The sequence below is a fragment of the Crocodylus siamensis genome, chromosome 1 (assembly GCF_052110815.1).
Source record: "Crocodylus siamensis isolate JL-2025a chromosome 1, ASM5211081v1, whole genome shotgun sequence".
Taxonomy (NCBI): domain Eukaryota; kingdom Metazoa; phylum Chordata; order Crocodylia; family Crocodylidae; genus Crocodylus; species Crocodylus siamensis.
Genome location: NC_143395.1, coordinates 171,130,788 through 171,154,917, shown reverse-complemented (window position 1 = coordinate 171,154,917; position 24,130 = coordinate 171,130,788). Strand labels below are relative to the sequence as shown.

The 24,130-nt window shown below is 41.3% G+C and overlaps 1 protein-coding gene across 1 annotated transcript in view; it reads right to left on the bottom strand.

Moving 5' to 3' along the window:
• Positions 1–24,130, bottom strand: part of USH2A (usherin) — a 653,616-nt gene that overhangs the window by 589,407 nt on the left and 40,079 nt on the right. Inside the window, exons 4-8 of the mRNA XM_090031530.1 lie at positions 22,336–22,399; positions 19,211–19,505; positions 16,863–17,047; positions 11,803–12,024; positions 10,361–10,454 (exon numbers count right to left, since the gene is read on the bottom strand). Coding sequence (XP_089887656.1) covers positions 10,361–10,454; positions 11,803–12,024; positions 16,863–17,047; positions 19,211–19,505; positions 22,336–22,399 — 860 coding nt within the window. The remainder of the gene's footprint in view (positions 1–10,360; positions 10,455–11,802; positions 12,025–16,862; positions 17,048–19,210; positions 19,506–22,335; positions 22,400–24,130) is intronic.

Here is a 24,130-nt window from a genome sequence, read left to right as displayed (position 1 = left end):
CTGACTTTGGAGCCTGGTGTCAGGCATTTAAGCCAGATGTGAAAGAATCAGGTTAAATGAATCTGATTGGTGCAGTGAATAATATTTAGTATTAAGTGCCACTATGAACCATAAGGAAATAAAAGTCTAGTTTTCAGATCTTGCCACTAAAAATGCACAAACCTCAAGTCCCATCCATGCTAGTTTCACATAATTAAAAAAAATCCCAGCATAATTTAAACATTTAGCTAAAGTCAGCATGGAAAAGACCAAAGCAAACCATGACAAAGAAGTCTACCAAAAATATTTTAGATTGTGTACAAGTTGGTTAAATTTACTGTTAGGTCAATGAAGCTTTTTTAATTCTTGCAAAAGGCAATTCTACCAAATGCAAATTAAATGCCATTTGAATGCAAAAACATATGGATATGCAACATCCCTATAAAGTTAAACTTACTCCTTTTCTATCAAACCTTTATACTACACAATAATCCTTCTATAACTTGCCCAGTTAATGATCATCTGAGTCATACAACTTGAGGTGCTAGACTTAGCAATGAATTCTTTCATTATTTCAAGAACCACTTGTACACAAATTATTTTAAAAGACAGATCTTTGATCTATGAAAATACTTCAGTTTTCCAAGGATGAACTCATGAGCAAATCCATAATTTCCATAGGCTTGTCAAAAGTTATTCAAAGTTTTCAAGTTTGTAAGGTTCCTGGACCAGCTGGCTTTGCATGTGCTATCTTCCCAAGCCCTAGTCAATCATCTGTCAGCTGCATTTCAGTTCAGTTCATTCTGAAATGACTGGACCTCTCTCTGGATGCTCCAATTACAGTCTAATACTTACCCAAAAAGCCTATGATGGATAATTAATTTTAGTACTACATACTATAGTAAGAATTATAACATTATATGTCAGTAATTAAGTATCTAAAATAGGCTGATCCCAACTCACTTCATTAATGGCAATTTTTCTGTAATTGTGTAAAACAGTTTATTGATCTGATTCATGGTAATCAACAATGCTGCATCCACTTTTAATTTAATGGGCACAGAAGACAGAATAGGTATTTGACTGCATTGATTGAATATTTATGATGAAAACTTTGAGGACCTCAAGCTTCCACATTATGACCAGTAATTTATTCTCAGCTTTTTGCCCACACACCTCTAGGGTGCACACAGTATTAATGCTCCTTCAACTTCTATCTGAAGTTCAGCTGTGACCCACTCGAGATAGATTCTGTGAATGGCAAGGCAAAGTTGAAGTGGCTGAATTATCCAAGGGTATTCTAGTTCTTCGTTTGATGTACCAGTGTCCCAGGAAAACACATTTTCTGTATAAGGTTACTTATATCTACATAAAGCTCACCTCACAGCTGGTGTTAAAATTAAATAACTTATATTTGAACAGCAATTTAAAAATGACAGGGTTTATATGAAAGCTATATTTTATTTTTCTTGCAGTGATGCTTCGGGAAAATTTAAAAATTCCTAGGGAAATGTGTTTGTTTTCCTTTCTGAATGTAGCTATTTGTCTTCAACATTAAAATCAGCTAAGCCAACATGTACAGATCGTTTTTAAGAAATCCCTGCTCTCTGATTTTCACATCAAAATGGTTCTTCAACCCAAATAGGATTTTCTTAAAGGAAACAAAACAAAGCAAAACAATAAACAAATATATATGCTTAGAAACTCAATTTAGGTTGAAAGATTTCAGATCACGGCACATGTAAATGATTATTTTAACTGAGATTTTTTTTCTGTAAAAAATGATGTGATCTTTAATTTCTGTTATTGCTTTAGAGTGAAACATCCTTTCAGGTGATATGTCAGATATGCTCAAGATGGTAATTTTATCTGTACCAATTGTAATTGTGACAAGGGCACACTGTGCCATATGTTACGAGTTTATCAAGAGATCTCAGATTTTGGTCCAAGGCGCTCAAGAAATATTAGTCACTTTTCCCATATCTCCTTACTTGCAGTCCCTGAATTATTATTATGACTATTTTAGGTTGCCAGTATAAGTCTTGGCAATATTTGAACTCTGATTCAATTTGTGGGTTAAAAAAATACAGGTTTAAACAAACCAAGGGAAGACCAAAGATATACCCAAAATACTGCATGAGGTTTATATGGAAAGGATTTAATACAAAAAGAAGAAACCTGCCAGTGGGACTAAACCTGACTACTGTATAAAGCACAAAAATTACATGATTTTGTGAAGCAATTCTCTGCAGGAATGAAAGTATCTGAGTCTTCCTCCATGGATCACACATCATTTCTGAAAAGCTACTGTAGTCTCAAGGTTAGAATAGTGTCAAGTGTGAACAGTATCATAGTCACAATCATCATAATGCTCACATTGAGAGCATCCAGGTGAGTGCACACATGCCTCTTGCAGCATCTCAAACCCCTTTGAGACACTGCAAGAGGCACATGTGGGAACAAAAACATGTTTCCCACACTGCAATTTGCAAAATTAGACCCCTGGATATCCAGAGGTGAAACAATACCTGGGGGGAGGGGCAGGGAAAGCAGGGCAGGGCACGGTCCTGGACCATGCCCTGAGGCAACTGGAGGCTTGGTCCTTCACAGAGACTCTCTGGTAGCCAGCCAGAATCTCTCTGTGGCTGGCCCTTGCCCTGGTGCTGAGGCATGCTGCCTGCCTGTGCAGGGCAGGCAGCAGTGCAAGCTGCGGGGACCTGGACTCGGCTTGCCAGGTAAGTAGGGGGGTGGGGGGCTGGAAGAGGGGGATCATGGGGGAGGCCCCACCTGGCCCCAGCTCCTGTTCATTTCCCCAGTTTCCTGTTTGTTGTCCCCAGCTCCCCATTCATTCCCTCCACCCACTGCTTGCTCTGCCCCTTCCCCCCGCTGCACTCACTGGCAGTAGCAGGGCCACTCGGGGCTCATGGCACAAACCCCTGTGTGGGGCGGCAGAGGGGCTCAGCACCACCTGCCTGGCACTCCTGCTGCCTCATGACACAGGTGCGGCCTAGCTCGGTCGGACACTGCATGCTGTCTCAGAGCTCCAGCCACTTGGGCTCAGTGGCACTGAGCCTTGGGTGACAGCTGCAGAACCCCCAAGCTTTTAGACAGTGTGTTGTGCACTGCAGAGCTGGGCTGCACCCTCAAATGTGGTAGCGACAGCACGGGTGCCAGGCAGCCAGGGCCAAGCCCTGCTGCCCAGCACTATGTGGAGGGACTGTGCCATGAGGCCCCAAGCAGTCCCCACCACTGCTGCAGCTGCTGGTAAGCTGCAGGCAGTGCAGGAGGCTGGAGAAGGGCAGCGGAAGCTATCAGGAGCCTGGAGTCCACTGGGGAATCATGGAATTATCTCCAGCCTCCTGCTCATTCTCCTGCTTGTCTCCAGCCTCTGGAGGACTGGAGACAGAGCAGGAGAATGAGCAGGGGGCTGGAGATGAGCCCCTAGAGATGAGCTGGAGACTTCCCCTGCCGACTCCATCCCCCTGCTCATCTCCAGTCTTGGGAGGCTGGAGAGAGCAGGAGAATGAGCGGGAGGCTGAAGACAGCAGAGAAGGTCTCCAGCTCATCTCCAGGAGCTTGTCTCCAGCCTCCTGCTCATTCTCCTGCTCATCCCCATCCTCCCAAGGCTGGTGATGAGCAGGGGAATGAGCAGGGGGCTGGAGACAAGCAAATGAATGAGCAGGGGGCTGGAGATGAGCAGGAGGCTGGAGACAAGTCCCTGGGGATGAGCTTGAGACTTCCCCTGCCGTCTTCAGCCTCCTGCTCATTTCCAGCCTCCAGAGGCTGGAGACCAGCAGAAGAAAGGCTGGGGGGGAGCTGTAGCCCCTTGGGGCATCTGGGACCCTGCAGGCAGTGTGGTCCAGGGTAGTCCATATGCTGTGGGGGGCACCCCTCCTAAGCAGCCGCCACATGCACAGCCCCCCCACACCTACCTGCACACTGACCCACATTCCTCCACGCCCACCCACATCCTCCCTCCCCACTTCCCACCCTCTTCCTGAAAACCCCACCTCCCCCCATCACACACACACCATGTGATAAGGAAACCAAAAGCAAACATTACAACATATAGCTATTTAGGATTTTTTTTATTATGATGCTAGAGAGCAATTTGGTAGGCTTCCAAATTGCTTTAACATTGTAAATATAGCAATAAAACATTGCCCATCTGATCAATCCCTCTCTCTCTTTTGTTCTAATTGTTGAAGAAGTGGATTTTGGGGTATTTTAAAAAGTGAATTTGGGGTGCTGGTTCAGCAGTCTAGCTGACACAAGGAGCTAGTGTCTCCAGATACCAAGTATCTGGTACTAGCTCCAGGCTCTACCTCCCCCTGGCTGCAGGGTTATTTTGCCTCAAGTGGCACAATTTGCTCCTCAGCAAAGTGCATGTTTGGTCATGTGCACCAAGGCAAAAAGCCCCTGCTCAAATTTGCACTGCTTCTATTTAAGCTGCTGCAAGCATATGTGCTTGCATGTGTGGATGTGCCCATTATGGCCCTAACCCTTTTATTTATATTTATATATATATAAGAATTATGGTAGTAATCAAATCCAGAACTAGCAAAGTTTTGATGCCAAGGATGAAATTTGCCATTGTTACCACAGAGTTCTGACCACTAATGTAATGATTCTCAACCAGGGTGCTACAGAGACACTGAGTTCTTTTCTATGGTGCTGCAATATGCCACTCAGTATTAGTACTGTTTGGCATGCAAACACCTAAACATGAGCTGCAAGATAAACCCAGAGATTTCAAATAGGAATCCATAATGTTAAAAGACATTATGCCCTGTCATGTCCTTTCTGAGTTCTTTGCAACAGAAAAATTGCTCTGTTATTTTTCTGCAGTCCGAGTAAAAAATAAAAGCTGGCATTTTCCCAGGGGTGCCTTAATCTGAAAAGCTTGAGAACCACTACGTTGCTACAAAATTAAAACCTTGAAGCCATTTGGATCTATGTCATGTACCTCCCTCATGAAACTCAAGGAATTAGTGATGGGGCTGCCAATAATCAAATTCTATTTCAGTTCATCTTTAGTAGATATTGACATTGCTATTAATGAATGAGAAAATATAATTAAACAACACCCTAATTCTACTGTGAATGAAACTGGTTACTTTCAACATTTCAATTATAGTTACAAAGCACATAAGCTAATTCAAAAATGTGACACCCATTGAAAGAACCCATTAACGTTGAAAAAATATCTGATAAGATAGTTATACCATTAAAATGTATTTGGTTTCTTGTCCCGAGGTATCACAGGTTTTGGCAGAATGTTTAATAAGCTTCCAGATATTATTAAATATTTATAATTAATCTTTACAAAGTAACATCTAAAATGTGTGCTCTAATTAAAAGGGCATTGTCAACTTGATTTTAATTGATTAATTAACACATTTTAAATTTTCTCTAAAATAGTAGATCCTATTTTTAAAAATTCTTTATAAGAATTACTACAAGGTTCCACTATTTATATCTGGATGTGAATTTGGGGTAATCCTAAATACAACACTACATGTGACCAGACCAGTTTCTTTTGCCCACACCAAGTTTTTTTTTATTTATTGGGCGTATGCTTGTAGACTTCTTGCTGACTGCTGCCACTGTTAAAACTACTGTTACTGTTAAAACACCGTCTTGCATATCCTGAGAAGTGTCTATACTATCGGACACAAGATGAGACCAAAGGCTAAAAATGAAGGATGTTAAAAAATAATCAGGGAAGAAAATTAAAATGCAGTGGAATTTATTCTTTTTGCATTAACAATTTTTTGCATTCCAAGGTTCTTTGAGAAGTTAATGGTTATCGATAATAAATAAGATGGCGGCACCAAATTTGTATAAAATAAGGTCAAAGTTACTTTGTGAAATGAGTGACATTCCTCAAAATGGGGAATATTTGAGAGAGAGATGTACATGACAAAAACAATGGAACTGCTTTTGCAGTGTGTTTTCAGAAGTATAAAGTACATGAAATGAAAGACAAGAATTTTTTGAAGGAGTCTCTAATACCTTTCAGTTAAAAGTAATTTCAGGGATTACCAGCTAATAAACTAACAGGTATTTATTGGAAAAAAATATGATATCCCTTTAATGCTATTGTATGACAATGCCCTTGTTTCTGCATTAACTTGAAAAAAACTGTCAAGCCCATACACACCCAGTTCACCAATTTTCCAGAGTTTACAACATCACTGCATTGGAATTTAGATGCGGTTGATAGCCTACAGCCCTATCTTGAAGAAAGGACTAATGCAAGTGCTTATCAATGAGAAGTGATTTCGTCACGTGGCAGAGAGAGGATAAAGTTCTTACCCCGATTCACAAAATGTGCAGGCAATATGCTTACCATGATATGGGCTGCCCTCAGGCTAGTTCACAGAAACACATAATAATAAAAAAGGATACTGTGGGTTTCAACTAATTGCACTTTAAGTTATTAAAGATGTTTACAAAGATAACTCATGTTGTACTGACATGCACAACATCCTATTTGCAAAAAATTAATGACATTATAAAAATTAGTGACGGGGTGCTTCTGTGTACTAATTTTGCCTGAGTAATTTGGTATTCAGACACCTAAACATTTGATTGTACTCACCACAGATTTGCACACATAAGATGTCACGGACAAAATAATAAAGGCATATATTTCTTAAGATATAGGACACAAGACTATTCAAACAACTCTCATTAAAAACTGGACCCAAGGTCCTTTGGCCAAACTGGGCCTCCATTCTGTGCCCACCTCACTGCCAACGACTGAATACATCCCCAAGAACCCTGTGTTCCCTGTGTGTTCCCACTCAGCCACCAATTTTGCCTCCAAAGAGTGCATCAGGATCTCCTGTCTCCTCCCTGTCTCCAGAAGAGACCACCTTTTCCTCTTAAGATAGCAACCAACAGAAAACAGAATCACACATAATTGGGTGCTCACATTGGAATAAATACACAGATGAAAAGGAGGGGTTCTGGAAAAGGGAAAACTATCAAGTCCTCTCAAGAGTCTGAATCCACTGCTACATCCACTCCCTACATTGCTTGAACCCACAGCAGTGATATAATAACAGGCCTGCAAAAGTCCTACAGTCCAAGCAGCACAAGGTGATCTGAAGTCATCATTGCTCCTCTTCTTTCATCTAGCACAGGAACTGAGAATTGCTACTTTTTTCATGCTGGTTTACTTAATTTACACATCCAATTCAGCCAAAGCAGAGCTGTCTATTGAGTATTCAATAAAGTATTTACTATCTGTTATGTATAACAGATGGCTCTGCTTTTGCTGAGTCACATATAAAAATCTTACAAGAAAGCCAAAAGATAGCCTCTCTCTTTTTCCATTTACCTTTGGTTCCATTCAGGAACCCCTAGAGAAGTCAACCTTGTGGTTTCCTATGGCTTGCACTGGAGAGAGGAAACCAGAAATGTGCTGTTAGGGTCATATTCTACCCTCCCCTGTGGTCTCCCTTAAGACTGATAGCATTACTTTCAGCAAAAGTATTCTTCCTGTGTCTCCTAATACCAAGAACTGGAAAATTAAAAGGGATTAAGTTTACAGTTGTCTGCCAAACAACTTCAGTGCAATTCACAAAAGCCCTGTTTATTGAGTATTATTATTAATGACAAGCAGAACACAGTGAAATTGAGGACATTCTTCCTGGAATAAAGCCAGGTCTTTAAAAAGAGTATAGTGTTTTACTTCAGGTTCTAATACAATGTAACAAATTTATCTTAAATCCCTATTAGAACATTCAAAAGCATCAATATTAAAATTGCTTTATTATTAGAACCATAATCCATTACAGTTAAAGATAGAGTTACACACAAAATACCTAAATCCCATATACAACTGCAAAAATATGGGCAGATTAACATTTTCAACCAGCCTTTAAAAATCTGACTGCTTACATTTCAATTGTTTTTAATATTAATATCAAAACCACTGGGCCAGATTCTACTATTCCAATTATTTCAATGAGAGCTCTGAAAGCATGCAGGATCATAGGAAAGTAGGGCTGAAAGGGGCTGTATTAAGTCATCCCTGACTAAACCAACCCAGACAAGTGTCTGCCTAACCTGCTCTTGAAAATTTCCAGGGATGAAAATTCTACAACTTCTCTAGGTAGCCTGTTCCAGTATTTGATCACCCCTCACAGTCCAAAAGTTCTTCCTAATCCCCAACCTAAATTCCCTTTGCTGCAGTTTCAGGCCATTGCTCACAGTCCTGTCTCCTGCTACCACAGACAAAAGGTTATCTCCATCTGTAATCAACCTTCTGGTTTCTGAAGACTGTTATTAAATCCCCTCTCAGTCTTCTTTTCTTCAGAATAACAATCCTAGTTCTTTCAGCCTTTCCATAAAGTCATGCTTCCCTTTCTTCTCTCATTTTTTATCACATTCTGGGTGCAACTACATGTTCATTAATGCATCCTACCTATTGCACATGAAATTTAGTATTTGCATAACCAAGTACTGAATCAAAGCACAGTAACTGGCACTACTGTACAATAGCACTAGTACACAGGTTTTCATAGGCACTAACTGCACAGTAGCCTAATCCTACTGTGCAGTAGTGTATTGGCACAGGTTCTGTCCAGCACGCTACTCACTACTATGCAGTGTTATTAGGCTACAGGGCAGTTAGCGTCTTGTGTAGACTCGCCTTCTGTTGGACTTTTTCTAATCCATCCATACCTTTCTTGATGTATGGGGCCCAAAACTGGACACAGTATCGAAGTGGGACCTCACCAGTGTCAGAAAGAGTGGAATAGAGTGGAAAAATTACTTCTCTTGATTTGCAAGAGAATTCCATGTTATTACAATCCAGTATGCTGTTGGCTGTTTTTGCGACAAGAGCACACTTTTTCTTCTGGCTTGGTGGCCTATAACAGATGCTGACCATAACATCCTATCTACTGCTCTCCCCTCTCATCTTTACCCACAGGCTTTCAGCAGGCCTACCTCTTACATTGTACTGCACCTCAGAACATGAGTGCATCTCTTTTATACCACATTTTCTCATATTTTCTCCTTGTATATTATACACAACTTTGTTTTTGAGACAGAACATGAAGAAAAAAAAATGTCCTTATAGTAATTGAAGAGCAGCAGCTAGGGAGCCAAGCCAGCTCATGAGCCTGCTGCCAGCTCTGCATGCCAGATGGAGCCCATAGACTAACTCAGGACACTGGAGTCAAGACCATGTACCAAGCCTAGGGCTGTGGGCCAGCCCTAGGGCTGTGTGCCAGGTCCCACTATGCACACTGTGTCTGAGACTACCTACCAGGTCTGTCCACAAAGCAACTCTGTACACCAGCCCAGTCTGGTGCACAGGGCAATGTAATCTGGCCAGGGGGCTTTCCATAGGTCCAGAAGTTCAGCAGTAAGATAAAGATGCCAGAGTTAATTGCCACTTTTCTTGCAAAAATTGCACACCCCAATTTCTATCAGTTGGTTTTGGGAGAAAAGGTGGTGGTTATATGCAAGAAAATATGGTATATAGGGTAACCTGCTCCTTCTTCCCTTGCCTGTCCTTCCTGAACAAGTACTATCCATCCATGACTGTACCCCAGCCAGGTGAACTGGCTACCATATCTCCATCATCCCAATTACATCATAATTCAACAATTGTAATAAGACTTCTTATTTTTCCTGTTTATTCCCACATTTCTCTCATTAGTATATAAATGTTTTAAAAAACTACCTGATTGTCCATCAGGCGATTACTATCGCTTCCACCATTACCTCTCCTTACTAGGCTTTTATCAAGGTCCCCTTGGGCCCTTTACTTGCCTCCAGGCTCTTGTTTCCATCTCCTACTGAATCTAGTTTAAAGACTTCCTCACTAGGTTAGCAAGCTGTATCTGAAAACACACTTCCCTCCTTTTTGTCATATAGACCCCATTTCTATTCAGTTAACCTGCATTGTTTCAGCAAGTACTGTCTCAGCTTTCTTTTAGCTGTACAAACAACCATAGCATATGCATTTACCACATGTTCAAAATGTTTCCATTTCTTTGATTCCAGAGAGGATCTCCCAGCAAATAACCAAGTTAAAGTATTTCACTGTTAGACAAAATGAGACAGAGGCCTTAAAACAAACCCAAACTCTGATAATATTTGATTGATGGCCAGAACTGAAACTGCATCCAAACTTTGCAGCTGACCACATTGCCATCACAGGCCCAATCAAAACCTTGAGTTCAACTGCTCCTCAAAATTTCCAAATGGAGTTTTGTATAGGAATTAAAGCCAAATTTTTCTCGGTTCTAAAAAAGCCTAGATGTTCAAGGTCTGAAATCCCAATCTGAATGTTGCAGTTTGAATCTGTCCTCAGATTATATAGATGCAAGATATATGCTTGTGGGGAGAGACTCACTTGATCTCCTTCTGTGTTGCTCTCCTTGGAGCACCGGCATCTGTATGACTCACTACTTGTGTCACAATGGTCAGCATGGCCATGGCAATCACATCTGCAAACAAAACAACAGCTACTAAAGCAAATACACTAAGCCTATTACTAGAGAGATATCTCTCAGTTTTTACACTGTCATAAAAATTATTTTTTACAAAGCAGAAAACTAAATCTAGGAAGAGAGATTTTCCTAAGTATAATAGCCATTAGATGTCTTCTCCATTCAACACTGAAAATGTCAAGTATGATTTTCCAGAGAAGTAAATTGACAGAACCATGTCCTGAACCAACTTTTATGCTATAATATTTGCATTATGTTCTTCTTTCTTAATATAATATGCAGATGCAAGGCCCTCATTATTAATTATAGTTAATGGCTGTCTTGTCAACATTAACCCCTTGATCCTATACTGTGGCCATAATATCTTAAAAATCTTAGACATAACAAGGTTAATTATACAGGAACTAATTTTTCACTCTGTTAAAAGATGCAACCACCACTTAAGTACTATGATAGAAGTCAATGGGTGATACACCTGCCCAACTGGGGGCAGAACTGGGCCTGCAGTCTTTTTATCTTAAGGTTTGACATTTCAGTAAAGACTGATGTAGAACTAAAACTATAGTGTCAGAGGGTCATCAAGAGAGAAGCTGATTCAGTAATCACAATACATCTAAACCAACCATCAACATTATTTCACCAGGAAAGAAAGTTATTTTAATTTAAGATAAATGTGATCTCTGATAGGGTGTTTCCCATAAATTAAGATCATATCTTTCAACACAGGTTCAGAAATAGCAATTGTTCACAAAATCAGCACTGTATGCTTCTAGAGAGACTATTTCATTGCTAAATTTGCATATTATTTACAGGGCATAATTAGTCCTGTCACAAGATCACTCACTTAACATATACAATAAAGTTGTCAGTCACAAATAATATAACAGTTTTACTGACAGCTGCCCGGTTTTTTTTTTAATGAAAATCTGTAGCTAAAACAAAGACGTTAGCCCTGTATAAAGACCATTAAAATTGCTATGTCTGGCAATCTATAATGAAACAGAAGAGATTCTGCAGTAAACCAGAAGTCAGACTTAGAATCATCAATCCCTATTTAGAGGAGCTGATATGTCCAAGAAAAGAACCTATTTTGACAGATTTGTGTAATTAAAGTAATTAATTTTAAACAAACGTTTGGGTAACTGTTCAGATTATAGGGTGCATGGGTCATTTAAGGCCTGATCCAATACTGTAAAGCAGATTCTCGTTTCAATCACAAGAACATAAAATCAGGGTAAATCTACTGACTTTTAGATAGCTAATTACACAGCATACATGTTACTAAAAATCTGAATAGTTCAGAAGCTTCTTCAGCAATAAAAAAGAAAATTCATAAAGCTCCTACCTTCCACTTATTGTAATTTCATTAATTCCATAGTATCTGTGCCTGAAGTTTACATTTGGCTCACTTGTATGATACTGACCAAGGAGATGAAATCTCACTTGAGTGGCTTTTACAAATTCTTGAAGAGATGGAGTATTGTAGAAGTTATTGTAACCAGGCCGACGATTTGGTTCTGGGGTTAGAATGCTAAAAGTAACATTACCACGGGAATATGGAGTAAAGCTGTTTAAAATAGAATAGGGAGACAAATGGAGAAATTGAAAGACATATTTTAGAAGGTTATATATTTTAATATACCTGTTTTCACGAAGGGCTTTAATCAATGAAAAATTGCTTTAATGTGACTTATAATGTGCAAAATTTGATGCCAATGGTATTGTCACCCACAGAGCTCAAAAGAGGAAATATACACAGGTCTATCACCTATGTCTGCTTCTCACATTTTGTGCTCCAGACTCTAAATATTCATTTTTAAATAACTAGAAAAAAAAACCTCTATTCACTATGGTTGCAAAGAAAACCTTCAAAATATGAACCAAATGTAACTAATAAGGTGACATCTGCCCAGTTTTCAATAAGTCCAAAATAATGGCACTGTGTTGCAGGAATTGCTCTTCAAATATCCAGTGATAATGAATCAGATACCTGCATTATTAACTATTTTTCTGCCCATCAAACTAAGTAAAAATGTAGGGCTGATATTATGTTATGGCTATTTTTACAATCTACTCTAGCACCCTAAAAAGGCAAGTATAAAGGAGGCAAATAGAACCCAGCACGCACTAAAGTGAGCCAAGGCCAATGAGCTCAGGCTGAGTACTTGAGCCTCATGAGGGCACAGCCCTGCAAGCTTGCGAAGCCATGCAGAGCCCAGCTAAAACATGAATAATCAAGATGACCACCTGCGGAAGTTTATTGTGAACAGTGTCTCGTTTTGACATATTTATGGGTGGAGGTTAGCAGGGAGCTAGAGCAAGAGAACTACTAATTTTATACTCATAATATTGTACTTATTAAAGCCTATACATCCAAAAGCAAGAGCAAAATACAGCACTTAATGCACACAATTCTCATGAATATATTTTTCCTCCACAAACTACTAGGTTGTTTGAAATTTGGTGGTTCTTGCTTGGAGTGTTTATAAACAGGTCCCAGTTTAAGCCTTTTTTCTGTCGTATCCTCTGGTAGTCCAGAACCCTAAGTCTCAGTGATGCCTCCTTGACTTCTTTATGGCCCTATATGGGCCAACGTGTCTCCACAGCCACCCCATTCTGATATAGCATGGGGGCACTGGTTTTTCCAATAATTATGGCTGGAAGGCCACAAACGTACCCCCATGCCACCTCTCATCGATTCTTGTGCCCTATGAACATTTTCTGCACAAACTACTTTTGGTTTAGTTTCTGGTGATGACACTCTAGATGTGTATTGCTATAAATTTGTACTTGTTGCTACTATGGGGACATCTTCAAGAATAGGATCTACTGATCAAACTGAGTATAGTTTGGATAGTTTATATCTGAAGTAATAATATAACACGAAAGATCCACTCAATTCCAGTGAGAAAGTAGGAATTAGGTTTACATGTTACTGTCCTTGATAGATTCAATAAATGTTTTCTAGGGCTGCGCAAAGCTTCAGGTGCCGATTGAATTTGGAGGAGATTCGGCCTGATTCAGCGGCTGAATCTCTGAATCCAAATCGAATCAGGAGACCAATAAAAAGGTACAAATCAATTTGGAAAAGATTCACAGAAAGATTCAGAGATTCGGCAATTCGGGCATTCCCCACTCATTGCCACAGCGAAGCAGGGGAAGGGGTGGGAGGGGAACATAGGGGGATCCTTATCACGCCCCATCCTCTGCTCTTCCAGTCCTGCTGAGTACCCTCTGACCTCCACCCACTCTCACAGCCCCGTCAATGGCTGCCCTGACCAGCCCCAGCATCCCAGCTCTTTAAAAAAATAAAAGAAGGCCCACACTCATTGGCTCCTGCCAGGCGGCGGGGTGAGGTGATCTCCACTGCCCCCCACTGCCCTGCACTGTGTGGGGGGCTCTGCCATGAGCCCCCATCCCTTCCCCGCTCTCCCAGCCCTGTCAATGGCTGCCCCACCTGCCCCAGTGTCCCACCACTTTAAAAAAATAAAATAAAGCCCCGCACTCACCAGATGCTATAGTAGCTGTTGGGGCTTCTGGGGGCTTGGGGCCACGGGAATCACTCCCCCACCTGACAGGAGCTGGTGAGTGCAGAACATTTTTGGGTTTGTTTTTTTTTTAAGAGCCAAGATGCTAAAACCCGGCGGAGCAGCCACTGATGGGGCTGGGAAAGCAGGTAGGGGATGGGGCCTGTTTGATTAAGAGATTCAGCCAATTTGGCAGTAGCCAAATCTCTGAATCAGATTTGGCTAAGTCAATTCGGGACAGTGATTCGAATCACCAAATTGAATCACTGTCCCCCAGATTGGATGAATCCAAATCTGAAGTGAATACTAGCCGCTTCACACAGGCCTAATGTTTTCCTTTGATGTGTCTAAATAAGAGAAAAAATCCAACATATTTTATAAGAACTCTTCTCTTCCCTATAATACCTGCTAAGTATACAGAATAGACATTGGTCTTAAGAGAGTTTTGGGGGTTTTTTTAAAATGAAGCCCACTGTACATCAGTCGTACATAACGACATCATTCACTTGAATCATTTCCTATTATCATTTATGTCATATAATTGAAGGGGAAAACTGTGCTACGTTATAAAACATTTATGGCAACAGTTTATACATTAGATCTTCATTTCTTTTAGAAGACATGTTAATTATGTTTTATGTTGGAACGGACTTTATTTTACAGCTAATTTTGATTATTTGCCAAAATTGTTTCGTTTACTTACCTAATGAATCTACTTTCTCTTCTTCTCTCTCCCATGAACAACAACGTAAATGATTTTTGTTTAAAACTAATTTAACTCAAGTGACCTCACATTACTTCCCTCAAAACACTGAACTCTTTGAGTCTAGAGAAAAATGCTGACTCTTTGAAAGCTTCAGTGAGGTGGCAAAAGTGAAACAAGAAAAAAAAATGTAAAATGCCTACAGCACCTGGTACTGAATTCCCAAACTGATTTCCAACCAGGTACTAAATAGGCTTAACACCAACTGGCATCTGCAATGAAGCAAATATTGGTGCATTTTGACAGATGCAGCAATAAGCAGAAGTGGTGTTTTATTTTTTAATTTACGCATGCTAGTCAGTGTAATAGGGAACTGACAATATATTTCTGAGAGCAAATTAACCACAAAAGATAATTTGAGTTCTTGCTTTAAATACCAAATACATTAAAATTAATGTGTACCCAAATGCATTAAAATGAACGTGGCCAAAAGTACTGCAGTTTCTCGCAAAATACTGCCAATGGATACCCATATGTTGTGTGTTTTTCACTTCTCTAGTTCCAACAGTCTAATTTTATTTTTTATTTTACTTTATTCCTTGTCCATCCCAACACAGACAAGTAAGTTTCAGAGAGAAAGGTGCAATTCTCAGAAGTCATCAGTCAAGTCATTTTTTTAGATTAACTGGCTGCTCAAAACCAATTAAATAAGTGCCATTCTCCACCCATCCTATCAGTACTCCATAATTTCTTTACTGAGTGACTGTAGTCTCAAAAAACATGAATATACCAAATGTCAATGCTCTATTCAATATGCTCAACCAGTTAAGGGCAGCTCAGCCCCATTCCAGCTGTGCATGGAAAGAGGGCTTTGTTCAGTCTCAACCAGGCCTAGTGGTGGTAGAAGGGGCATAATCCAGCCCTGATCCAGCCCCATAGGAGACATAGCCTGACCTCACAGGAGGAAGGGGGCATGGCGTGGCCCCACTCTGACTAGGTGGTGTGGCCCAGCCATTTGAAGAGAAGGAGGCATGGCCTGGCTCCCAACCTGCTAGCCTAGCTCCATTGAAAGAAGGGACGTGGCCTGGCTCCAACCCAACCATGCACAGGGAAGGGAGTATGGCCCAACCCTGATAGGCCCATGTGAGGGAGGGTCATGTCCGGGCTCTGTCCCATCGTGTGGGGCTTGGGATTTTGGTGGCAGGGTGGGTGGTAGTATTAACTGCCAACTGCTCCCCGACACCAAAATTCCTGATCCACGGGGAGCCTCATTCCAGATTCCAATGCTCCGCAGGCCTACCATGGGCCAGAGGTTGAGCACTCCTGTTCTTGCTCACTGATAATATGAAAATCAATTATGTTAGATGTTTGAACATCTAAAATATGATAAAACTCACAGATAACCTTTTGAAAATCGCTAATTCAGAAGTCAAATGTGGGTTCTTTCATGTACAGGCAACCCCCGTTTAACAATTTAATTGGTTCTGGGAAAACTAAGCGTTAAGCGGAACTGTGTTCAGCAAAACTCATTTCCCTATAGGCATTAATGTAAACAGAAATAACTGGTGACTGCTGCTTCTTAACGTAGCTTCTCACCAATGCCACTGCTTCTCTCCACCCCTCCCTCTCCCCGCTGGCCGCTTCATGTGCCGGCCCATGCCCATGCTCCTGCCGGCTCTGGCACCATGGAGCCCTGCACTCACTGCTTCTCCCCACCACCACTTCTCCAGCCCCATGTGCCAGGCCACGGCCTGTGTTCTTGCTGGCTCCGGCACTCTGGCAGGGGCCCTGCACTCATGCCTGCCCCCCACTTGCTGCTTCTTGCTGCTGCCGCTTCTCCCCACTTTCCCTGCTTCTGCTGCCCTACCCTGGGCCCCTGCTGGAGCCCACCCACTCACTGCCACTCACCACTTCTTGCTGCCACTGCTGCTTCACTGAGCGTTATAGCAAAACTGGCTCAGCACTAAGTGAAATTAGGTATTAATTTTAGATGAGCACTACAGCAAAATAGTGCTAAGTGAAACCGTGTTAAGTGGGGGTTGCCTGTATCTGGCAGCCCCATAATAAAAGAGCACACAAAATTACGTGATTCCATCTGAACATGGACTTGGAAATGAATTGTGTCAGACAACTCCTGTTAAAAGCATCTGTATAGCAGATAATATCTATTCATACCTAGGAAGTTGGAGACAGTTGACAGAGTCAGGTTTTTCTAGAGATGCATTGTTATCCATGCCAAAAATACTGCAGTTTCTTGCAAAATACTGCCAATCTTCCCAGCTTAAATCATTTCTCCTTTTTCTTTGGATTCTGATTGCTTGAGGCTGTGGGCTAAAGAACTGGAGTATGATATAAAACACCTACAAATAAATAGCAAAATACAGAACTGAAATTAATAGTGCTTCAGCTGCATACTTACAGGAATACAAATATCAAATACATGTTTTTTTCCCATATATGGTCATGTCACATTTCACAATCTATACAACATTCTTGCAGGTTGAAATAAAAAATATCACACATGAAAACATCTATTATTTTCTGTATCTCCTACCAATTTAAGAGTGAAACTAAAACTTCTTTGTTAAACAGGGTCTCAGGTCCTTCAGGCATTATTACAGAGTCACTTGCTAGAGGCTGGAATGATTCCTTCGCAACTGATCTTCATAACCTCCTGAGGCCTACTTGAAATTATGACTTACTTGTATAGTCTATGGTGTTAACAATATTTTGGCCAAAATATAAAGGAATAATTTGTGTTGCCAAACGGGCACTGGGTAGCTGTTTTTGTATTGTTTTGGGGTTTTTTGTTCTTGCTGTTTTGAAGTCCATCTATTTTATCATTTCTCCCTGCCTTTGGTTAGGAACCACATCAAATATGTTTGACTCAAAAGGGATACTCGCACACCATATTGTTGCATGAGCAATGGTGATGAGCATTCCCATACATAAGTTACAGATCAATTGAGCCTTATTATTTCACGGGTATTTAATTGACTTTTAAATAAAGAAAATGTCTTACATACTGTTTAGCATCTATCCTCATATTATTCCCCTTTTCACATGCCCCTAATAGGCAAAAGACATTAAAAGCTGGTGAGAAAAAGCTTTACAAATATTAAACCCAGGGACAGATTCATTTCTGCAGAGGCCATGAGCACAATTTACAATGCCTGCTTCTATGAAACCAGCTCATCCACAGAGAAGGCCAAGCCCTTGACCTCAGAAGACAGTAATCTGTGAAGGGAAGCAATAAGCTCCAATCAGAACTCAAGCTGGTCAAGACCCCAGTTTGCCTGTCCTCACACCCATCTGATATTAGATAACATCTTCTCATCAGGAGCTAGGGCAGTAATCAGCTTACCTGAGTGGCAAGGTACATGTCTGCATGGTCCTGGCTGCCAGTGGCATACCTACCCCCAGCTGGCCCCAGCTGCATGCATAAATGTGGCTTCCTAAAAGAGTTCTTCCAGTGCCCAGCAAGGAACTCAACAGGACACATGTCTCTCTGGATAGACTTAGGTTCCTGATACCTCATTCTTAGTTTTCAGGTTCCTTTCTTTGATTCCAAGTTTCCCAGTTGCTGGGTCCTGCCTGTCTATTTCTACATTCTGCTTGACCCGTTGTGCTGCAGTTTCCTAGGTTCTTGATCCCTTGTGCTCCAGACTTCCTTGTCATCTCCTTTACCCCTGTGCTCCATACTCCAGTTCAAACACCTGTCCATTGCTCACATTGTGGTCCTGTACTGCTATAGCTGCCGACTCTAGACCTCTTGGCTAGTGATGCTATTCTGGATCCTACCTCCTGTTTCTGACCCCACCTGGCTCATGGTTCTGCCTAGGGTGGCCACTTACATTCTGGTCCCTTACAGACCTTGGTCTCTGAGCCACCTGCTCTGATCACCTGACTATAAGGGAGATGTTTTCCCCCAGACTTTGTATGTTCCTGATCCCTTGGGTTGTAATCCCCTGGGATCAAGCCCTGGCTCCCTAGATCCAAGTTTTACCCCTGGCACTTCTGTAGGCATCACTACCCAGTTTCATGTGCCTGACAAAGCAGGTTGTACACAGTTTTCACTGCTACACACTCCTGAGTAGATATTTGACTGTACCTGGCTTTCAGTCCTGAATGTGTGAAATGGGCTTTTTGAGTTTCACCAGAAATTAAGATTAAAAATTACAACAGCAATGGGAAATCTACATTTAATTTATAAACCATAGGAAGTGTAATATTGAAAGAGAACATTGGTGCACCTGGCCAATACACTGCCTCTAACACTAGTCAAGGCAGAAACATAATATACCTTGTCACTTTTTACAGTGCTATATCTAGGAAAGGGAAAATTTCCCAGCCACTTAAAGGTTGGGCTGACATCTCAAAGCAGTGTTTGAATGCATCTTCAATTCTAATACAATGCATTGTAATCCTCTTCCTAGCTTTTCTTTAACATAGTCAGCACACATTAGCTGAATTCTCTTCTTATGCACCAGTCATAACAAAGAAAAACATCATCTCCTCATTACCTGATATTGTCCATTTTGTAAATCTATTGTGATGATAACACCACGGTTCAGATGTGTTACATTAGTAAATACAGAAGAAATCCAAGAGGTCCCAATATCATCATCATTGATATAATGCAGAGGATGGGCATCTGGGTTCAGTCTCAGCACTCTGTCGTTGGTAGTATCATCTGCACCATTAGGGATGCAATATCTTGGAACCAAAGGGTGAACGCGAGGGTGACTGCTAGGACAGTGGCACTCTGACTGTGTATGCAGGTGAGGAAATTTTCCAGAAAATACCTCCAAAATGTCCCTGCCGCAGCATATATAAAAATTAAAGTTAGGTATTTTAAATTATATCAGAATAAAAGGAACAATGAATGGTACTGTGTGTATTTAAGATTATAGATTATATAATATATAGATTATATATTAAGATTATAGATTAAATGCAAGTCCTGGCATTAATCAACACAATAAATGTGATCAAAACAGAACTCTTTAAAAGTTTTCTGTTGCAACAGTATGTCTGACACTGCTTACTAATCTCAGTATTTTCCTCAAAACTTACAGCTCTGACATATTATCTGTAATTCTTATTTTGTTAGTCCACTTGAATTTTCTGAGATTGCAAAATTATATCTGGAAAATTGGACAGCTCAAAAAAAACAGTAAACTTTTTCAGAAGTGATCACTAATTTTGGATGTCTTGATGCCAGTGTTGCTCAAATGAACCAAAAGGAACAGATCCTATTCCACCTACTGAGCATGTAAGCAGACTTAAAGACTTAAGTGCAATTCTGTTCCACCTTGTTCAAGCCCCTGAAAAATCCATTCATATATCTACTTTTGTAAGACACCATCATCTTACCCTCAAAAATGAGTCATGAAAAAGCAGAAAGGAGGTGGAGGACCCACCTATTTTTGTGGATCCTCCACAAAACTTACACCCACAAAACTGATGCAAAGCAGATTTCCAGCTGTAAGAATTGAAAAGAAGCAGGCTAGGGAAGCTATAGAAACCTTTCTTGATCACAGTTTTCAAGAAGAGGCTGGATGAGCCTGTCTGAGATGGTGTAGGAGCAATGAATCCTGTATTTGAATAGAGGGTTGAACTAGATAACCCCTGAGGTTCCTTCCAACTCTGTAATACTATGGCTTAAAATAAAGCCCTTCAACTTCTAAACTATGCTTGTTTGACAAAGTCAAATCTATGTTTTACTTTGTGGGATATAGCAAGAATTGCCCTAGGAGAATATATAGCTTGTGTATTTAGGACAGAACTAGGTACATCTGTAACTGAGAACTCCATTTTGTAAAATGCTTTGAATATATGCCTACGCTTGTCTGAGAGTAGCTTATTATAATGTATTTCAAATAGCTGCCATATTCAGGAAGAATGTTTGACACCTTCTTGAATGATTATCACTAAGAATCCACTGAGACTATAGTGTGCAACCATCAGCTTTCATTGTCTCTCAACTGCTGTCCCACCTACATGAAACAAGAGTTTTTTGTGCTGACAGGCCTGCATGAATGGAGCAGGACTGGCCTTTCCTCATGAAACACATGGCAGAGATGCAGATGTTGCTGTGGGTGGCATGCTAACCATTGCTACATGTAAGGCAGACATTTAGAGAAGAGTGGATGCTGTTGATCCTGAAATGCTGACAAACTTCAGACTCATTAACAGGATGAACTCAGACCAGAGAAGAGCAAATACATATACTGTACCAAAATGCACATTATATCAGTGATTCGACCACAGACACAGCTTTAAATGTTTTTTCTACATACCTCAAGGTACCAGGTGGCTCATGAACACTGTGATGGTGGGGTGGATGGAACATCCCACAGGAGCATGGGGGGAGGGGAGGTGCAGCCCTGCATGCTCAGCAGCAAACCTGGAAGTGGACCAGAAGTACTTCCAGTCCACTTCTGGGTCTGCCGGGGAGCACATTGGACCCTCCCCCTGAGCTCCTCCTCCAGCTGGCAGTCAGCCATGGGGGGACTTCAGGTGCACCCCCAGACCCAGGAGACACCAGTCGCCAAACCAGGGAGGCACAGTGGGGGCCAGAAGTGCTTCTGGTCTACTTCTGGGTCTGCTGTTGAACGCGCTGCCTCCCCCGCACTCCTGTGGGAAGCTCCATCTGCCCCACCACTGCAGCACTGATGAGCCACCTGGTGCTTTGAGTCATGCAGAAAAAACATTTAAAGCTGTGTCTATGTCTGAATCTCCAAATCTTTCCAAACTGGGGCCAAATCTCTGCCGAATCAAATTGGGGATATATATATATAGAAAGATAGATAGATAGATATGGTATCGATATAAATATAGAGCAACTTTACTCTTCTGAGTGCTTGACTTGGGGTTGGGAGGTGGGTTGGACCGTAGTACCAATATCAGTACTACGGTCCACCCCACCTCTCCCAAACCTAACTTCAGGGCTTAGGAGAGTAAAGTTTCTCCATATCTGTACTAAACAATTCCTTTAGCTGATCTTATGTTCTTTGTTTACCTGCCACATTATTTCTGAAGAAGTGAAACTAGAAGCCTGAAGCACTGAGAGCCTTAGTGAAACCCTGGCAGAACTTAGGACTCCAACACTGATTTTAGGATCCATGGCAGGTAAGGGGTACTTCATCGCAAAAAGAAAGGTATCAGACAAGAAGGCTGAGTTGAGGAACATATCCCACAATCCTGGAGTTAGAATCTGTGCCTAGATAGTGCCAAGATCTAATTGACTTGGAAGAAGTGAGTCCCAGAGATTAGGTCTATTGTCCAAAGATATTACTGTCTATACTGAAAGGTGCTAGGACAGTCGGTAATAATGCTAACACACAAACAACAAAGATACCACAAAGTTACTATCTATTGTTAGGAGTTACTGCCTATATTTAAGCAACATTCAAATGTTCAATTGATTTCCAGCACTGCACCGTGGACGTACGTCACTTCAAGCCTAGATAGGGAAAAGCCCTATTTAAATCCATAACCAGTGAGCTCCACCACTAAATACACACATCGTCTAAAGAAGATTATGGAAAAGCCATGTATTTTGGTGGAATAAATGTATCATTGTTACATATTCTCTCCATTTCTAATCACACTCCTATATTTTTCAAGAATAAAGTTTCTTTACCTGTTTGTAAGTGCCACTTGGTACCATCGAAAATCTTGCATCCTTCCAACAAACTGTTCTAAACCTATAAAAATATATTATAAATAATCTAAATCATCAACCAGAAGGCAGTCCTGCACTGCATGAGAGCACCTTTAATTCAGCACACCATGATCTCTCTTGCACAATTACCTCTCCTGAATGAAACCATCTTGGAGCTGGACAAAACTATAGAGGACATTGACTTAATTTTTTTGATAAAAAAGAATGATTTATAATAACTTTATAGGAACATTTTGTACCCATCTCTTTTCTGATTAGAGAGGAGGCACAAGGATCGGCTCATTAGACAGAAGTAATGAGCCAGCCCATGTGCCACCTCTAATTAGAGAAGAGATACAGTAGATACAACTGTACCTATCAATTTATACAATAAAGGTAAAAGGATTTTTTTTAATATATATATCCCTTTCCTTGTTGTACCCTTTAGCTTTCTAGTACTGAAAAATCAGAATGACAACAAAAAAGAGTTCCAGAGTTTTAAAAAAAAATCAAAATATATAATGACTTTTGTTGGTTGTCCAGAAACAAAACAACTGTGTTAATGCTATATGAAGTTATATTTAGGAGTTAGCTCCAAATTACTGGGTGTTCTGGATCAGTGGTACTCATCCTTTTCATATCTGCTGAGCCAATTCATCAAACAGATTTGTGGAGAGCCACAAAACAACAACACCTTGAAGCTGAGCTGCATTGTTTCTGCCATGCTGCAAGATGCGCATGACTCTGGACATAGATGGGTACTCTTTAAGTGAATCAGAGAGGGCTGAGGAACTCCAGCCTCCACAGTGAATGGCATGACCTTTTGGCAGAAGGCAAAGGAATATTAAGAATCAGGAATATCAAGTTCTATTCATGTTTCTAGAGCAGTGGAGCCTTTTGGCCTCACAGGTCAAATGAGTTCTTACGCTACAGGGTGTCCCCAGTAGCTATAGCAGGTATAGCCAGCTCCCATGGGCCAGTCCATGGGCCAGATTAGACTCCATGTCCTAGGATCAGGACACACACTAAGATCTAGACCAGAGGTAGGCAATGTTTTTTGGCTGGAGTGCCAAAAAAACCACAACGCCTACCTAAAAGGTGCCAAAGTATCAACATACTGCAGCCCAGAGCAGCTGTTTGCAGCCTCTCAGCTGCAGCTGGCCCACAGAGCCTGGTCTGCTTGCAGCAGGGCTTACAGCAGGGTGTGCAGCCTCCCAGCCACCTTCTGAAAGCAGATTGGGCTCCGTGGCTGGCAGCAGCTGCTTAGAGCCCAGGCTGGCAGTGGTGTGCCAAGCAAAATGGCCTTGCTCAGCACACATACATGCGTGCTGGGGGTTTCTGACCCCTAATCTAGACCATGCTTTCCCTACCCAAACCTGCATGCTGGGATCAGGGCCCTTGGACCCACACTGCCTCAACCCAGTCCCATGTGTGGGGGTTGTGGCCCTAGGTCTCCATGCAACCTATGCCTAGCCCCACACCACCTTGCACACCAGATTCAGTAGGCAGGGTCATGGATAGAATTACTTCTCACTCATGGGAAGTCCTGCTGGCCAGATGACAAGGCACTAGGGGCCAGATTTGACCCACAGGCTAAGAATTGAGCACCCCTGTACAGAGAATAATGTTGATTAGGGACTACAAATTTCCCAAGTAAGTAAGAAGTTTGGGCATGTTTATTCTAAAAGGAGATAAGGAAGAGTTGCTATTTTAAGGACCCAGTTTCTGGACAGTGGTGAAGACCTACCTACCTGTGGTAGTCTTCCTGACCATT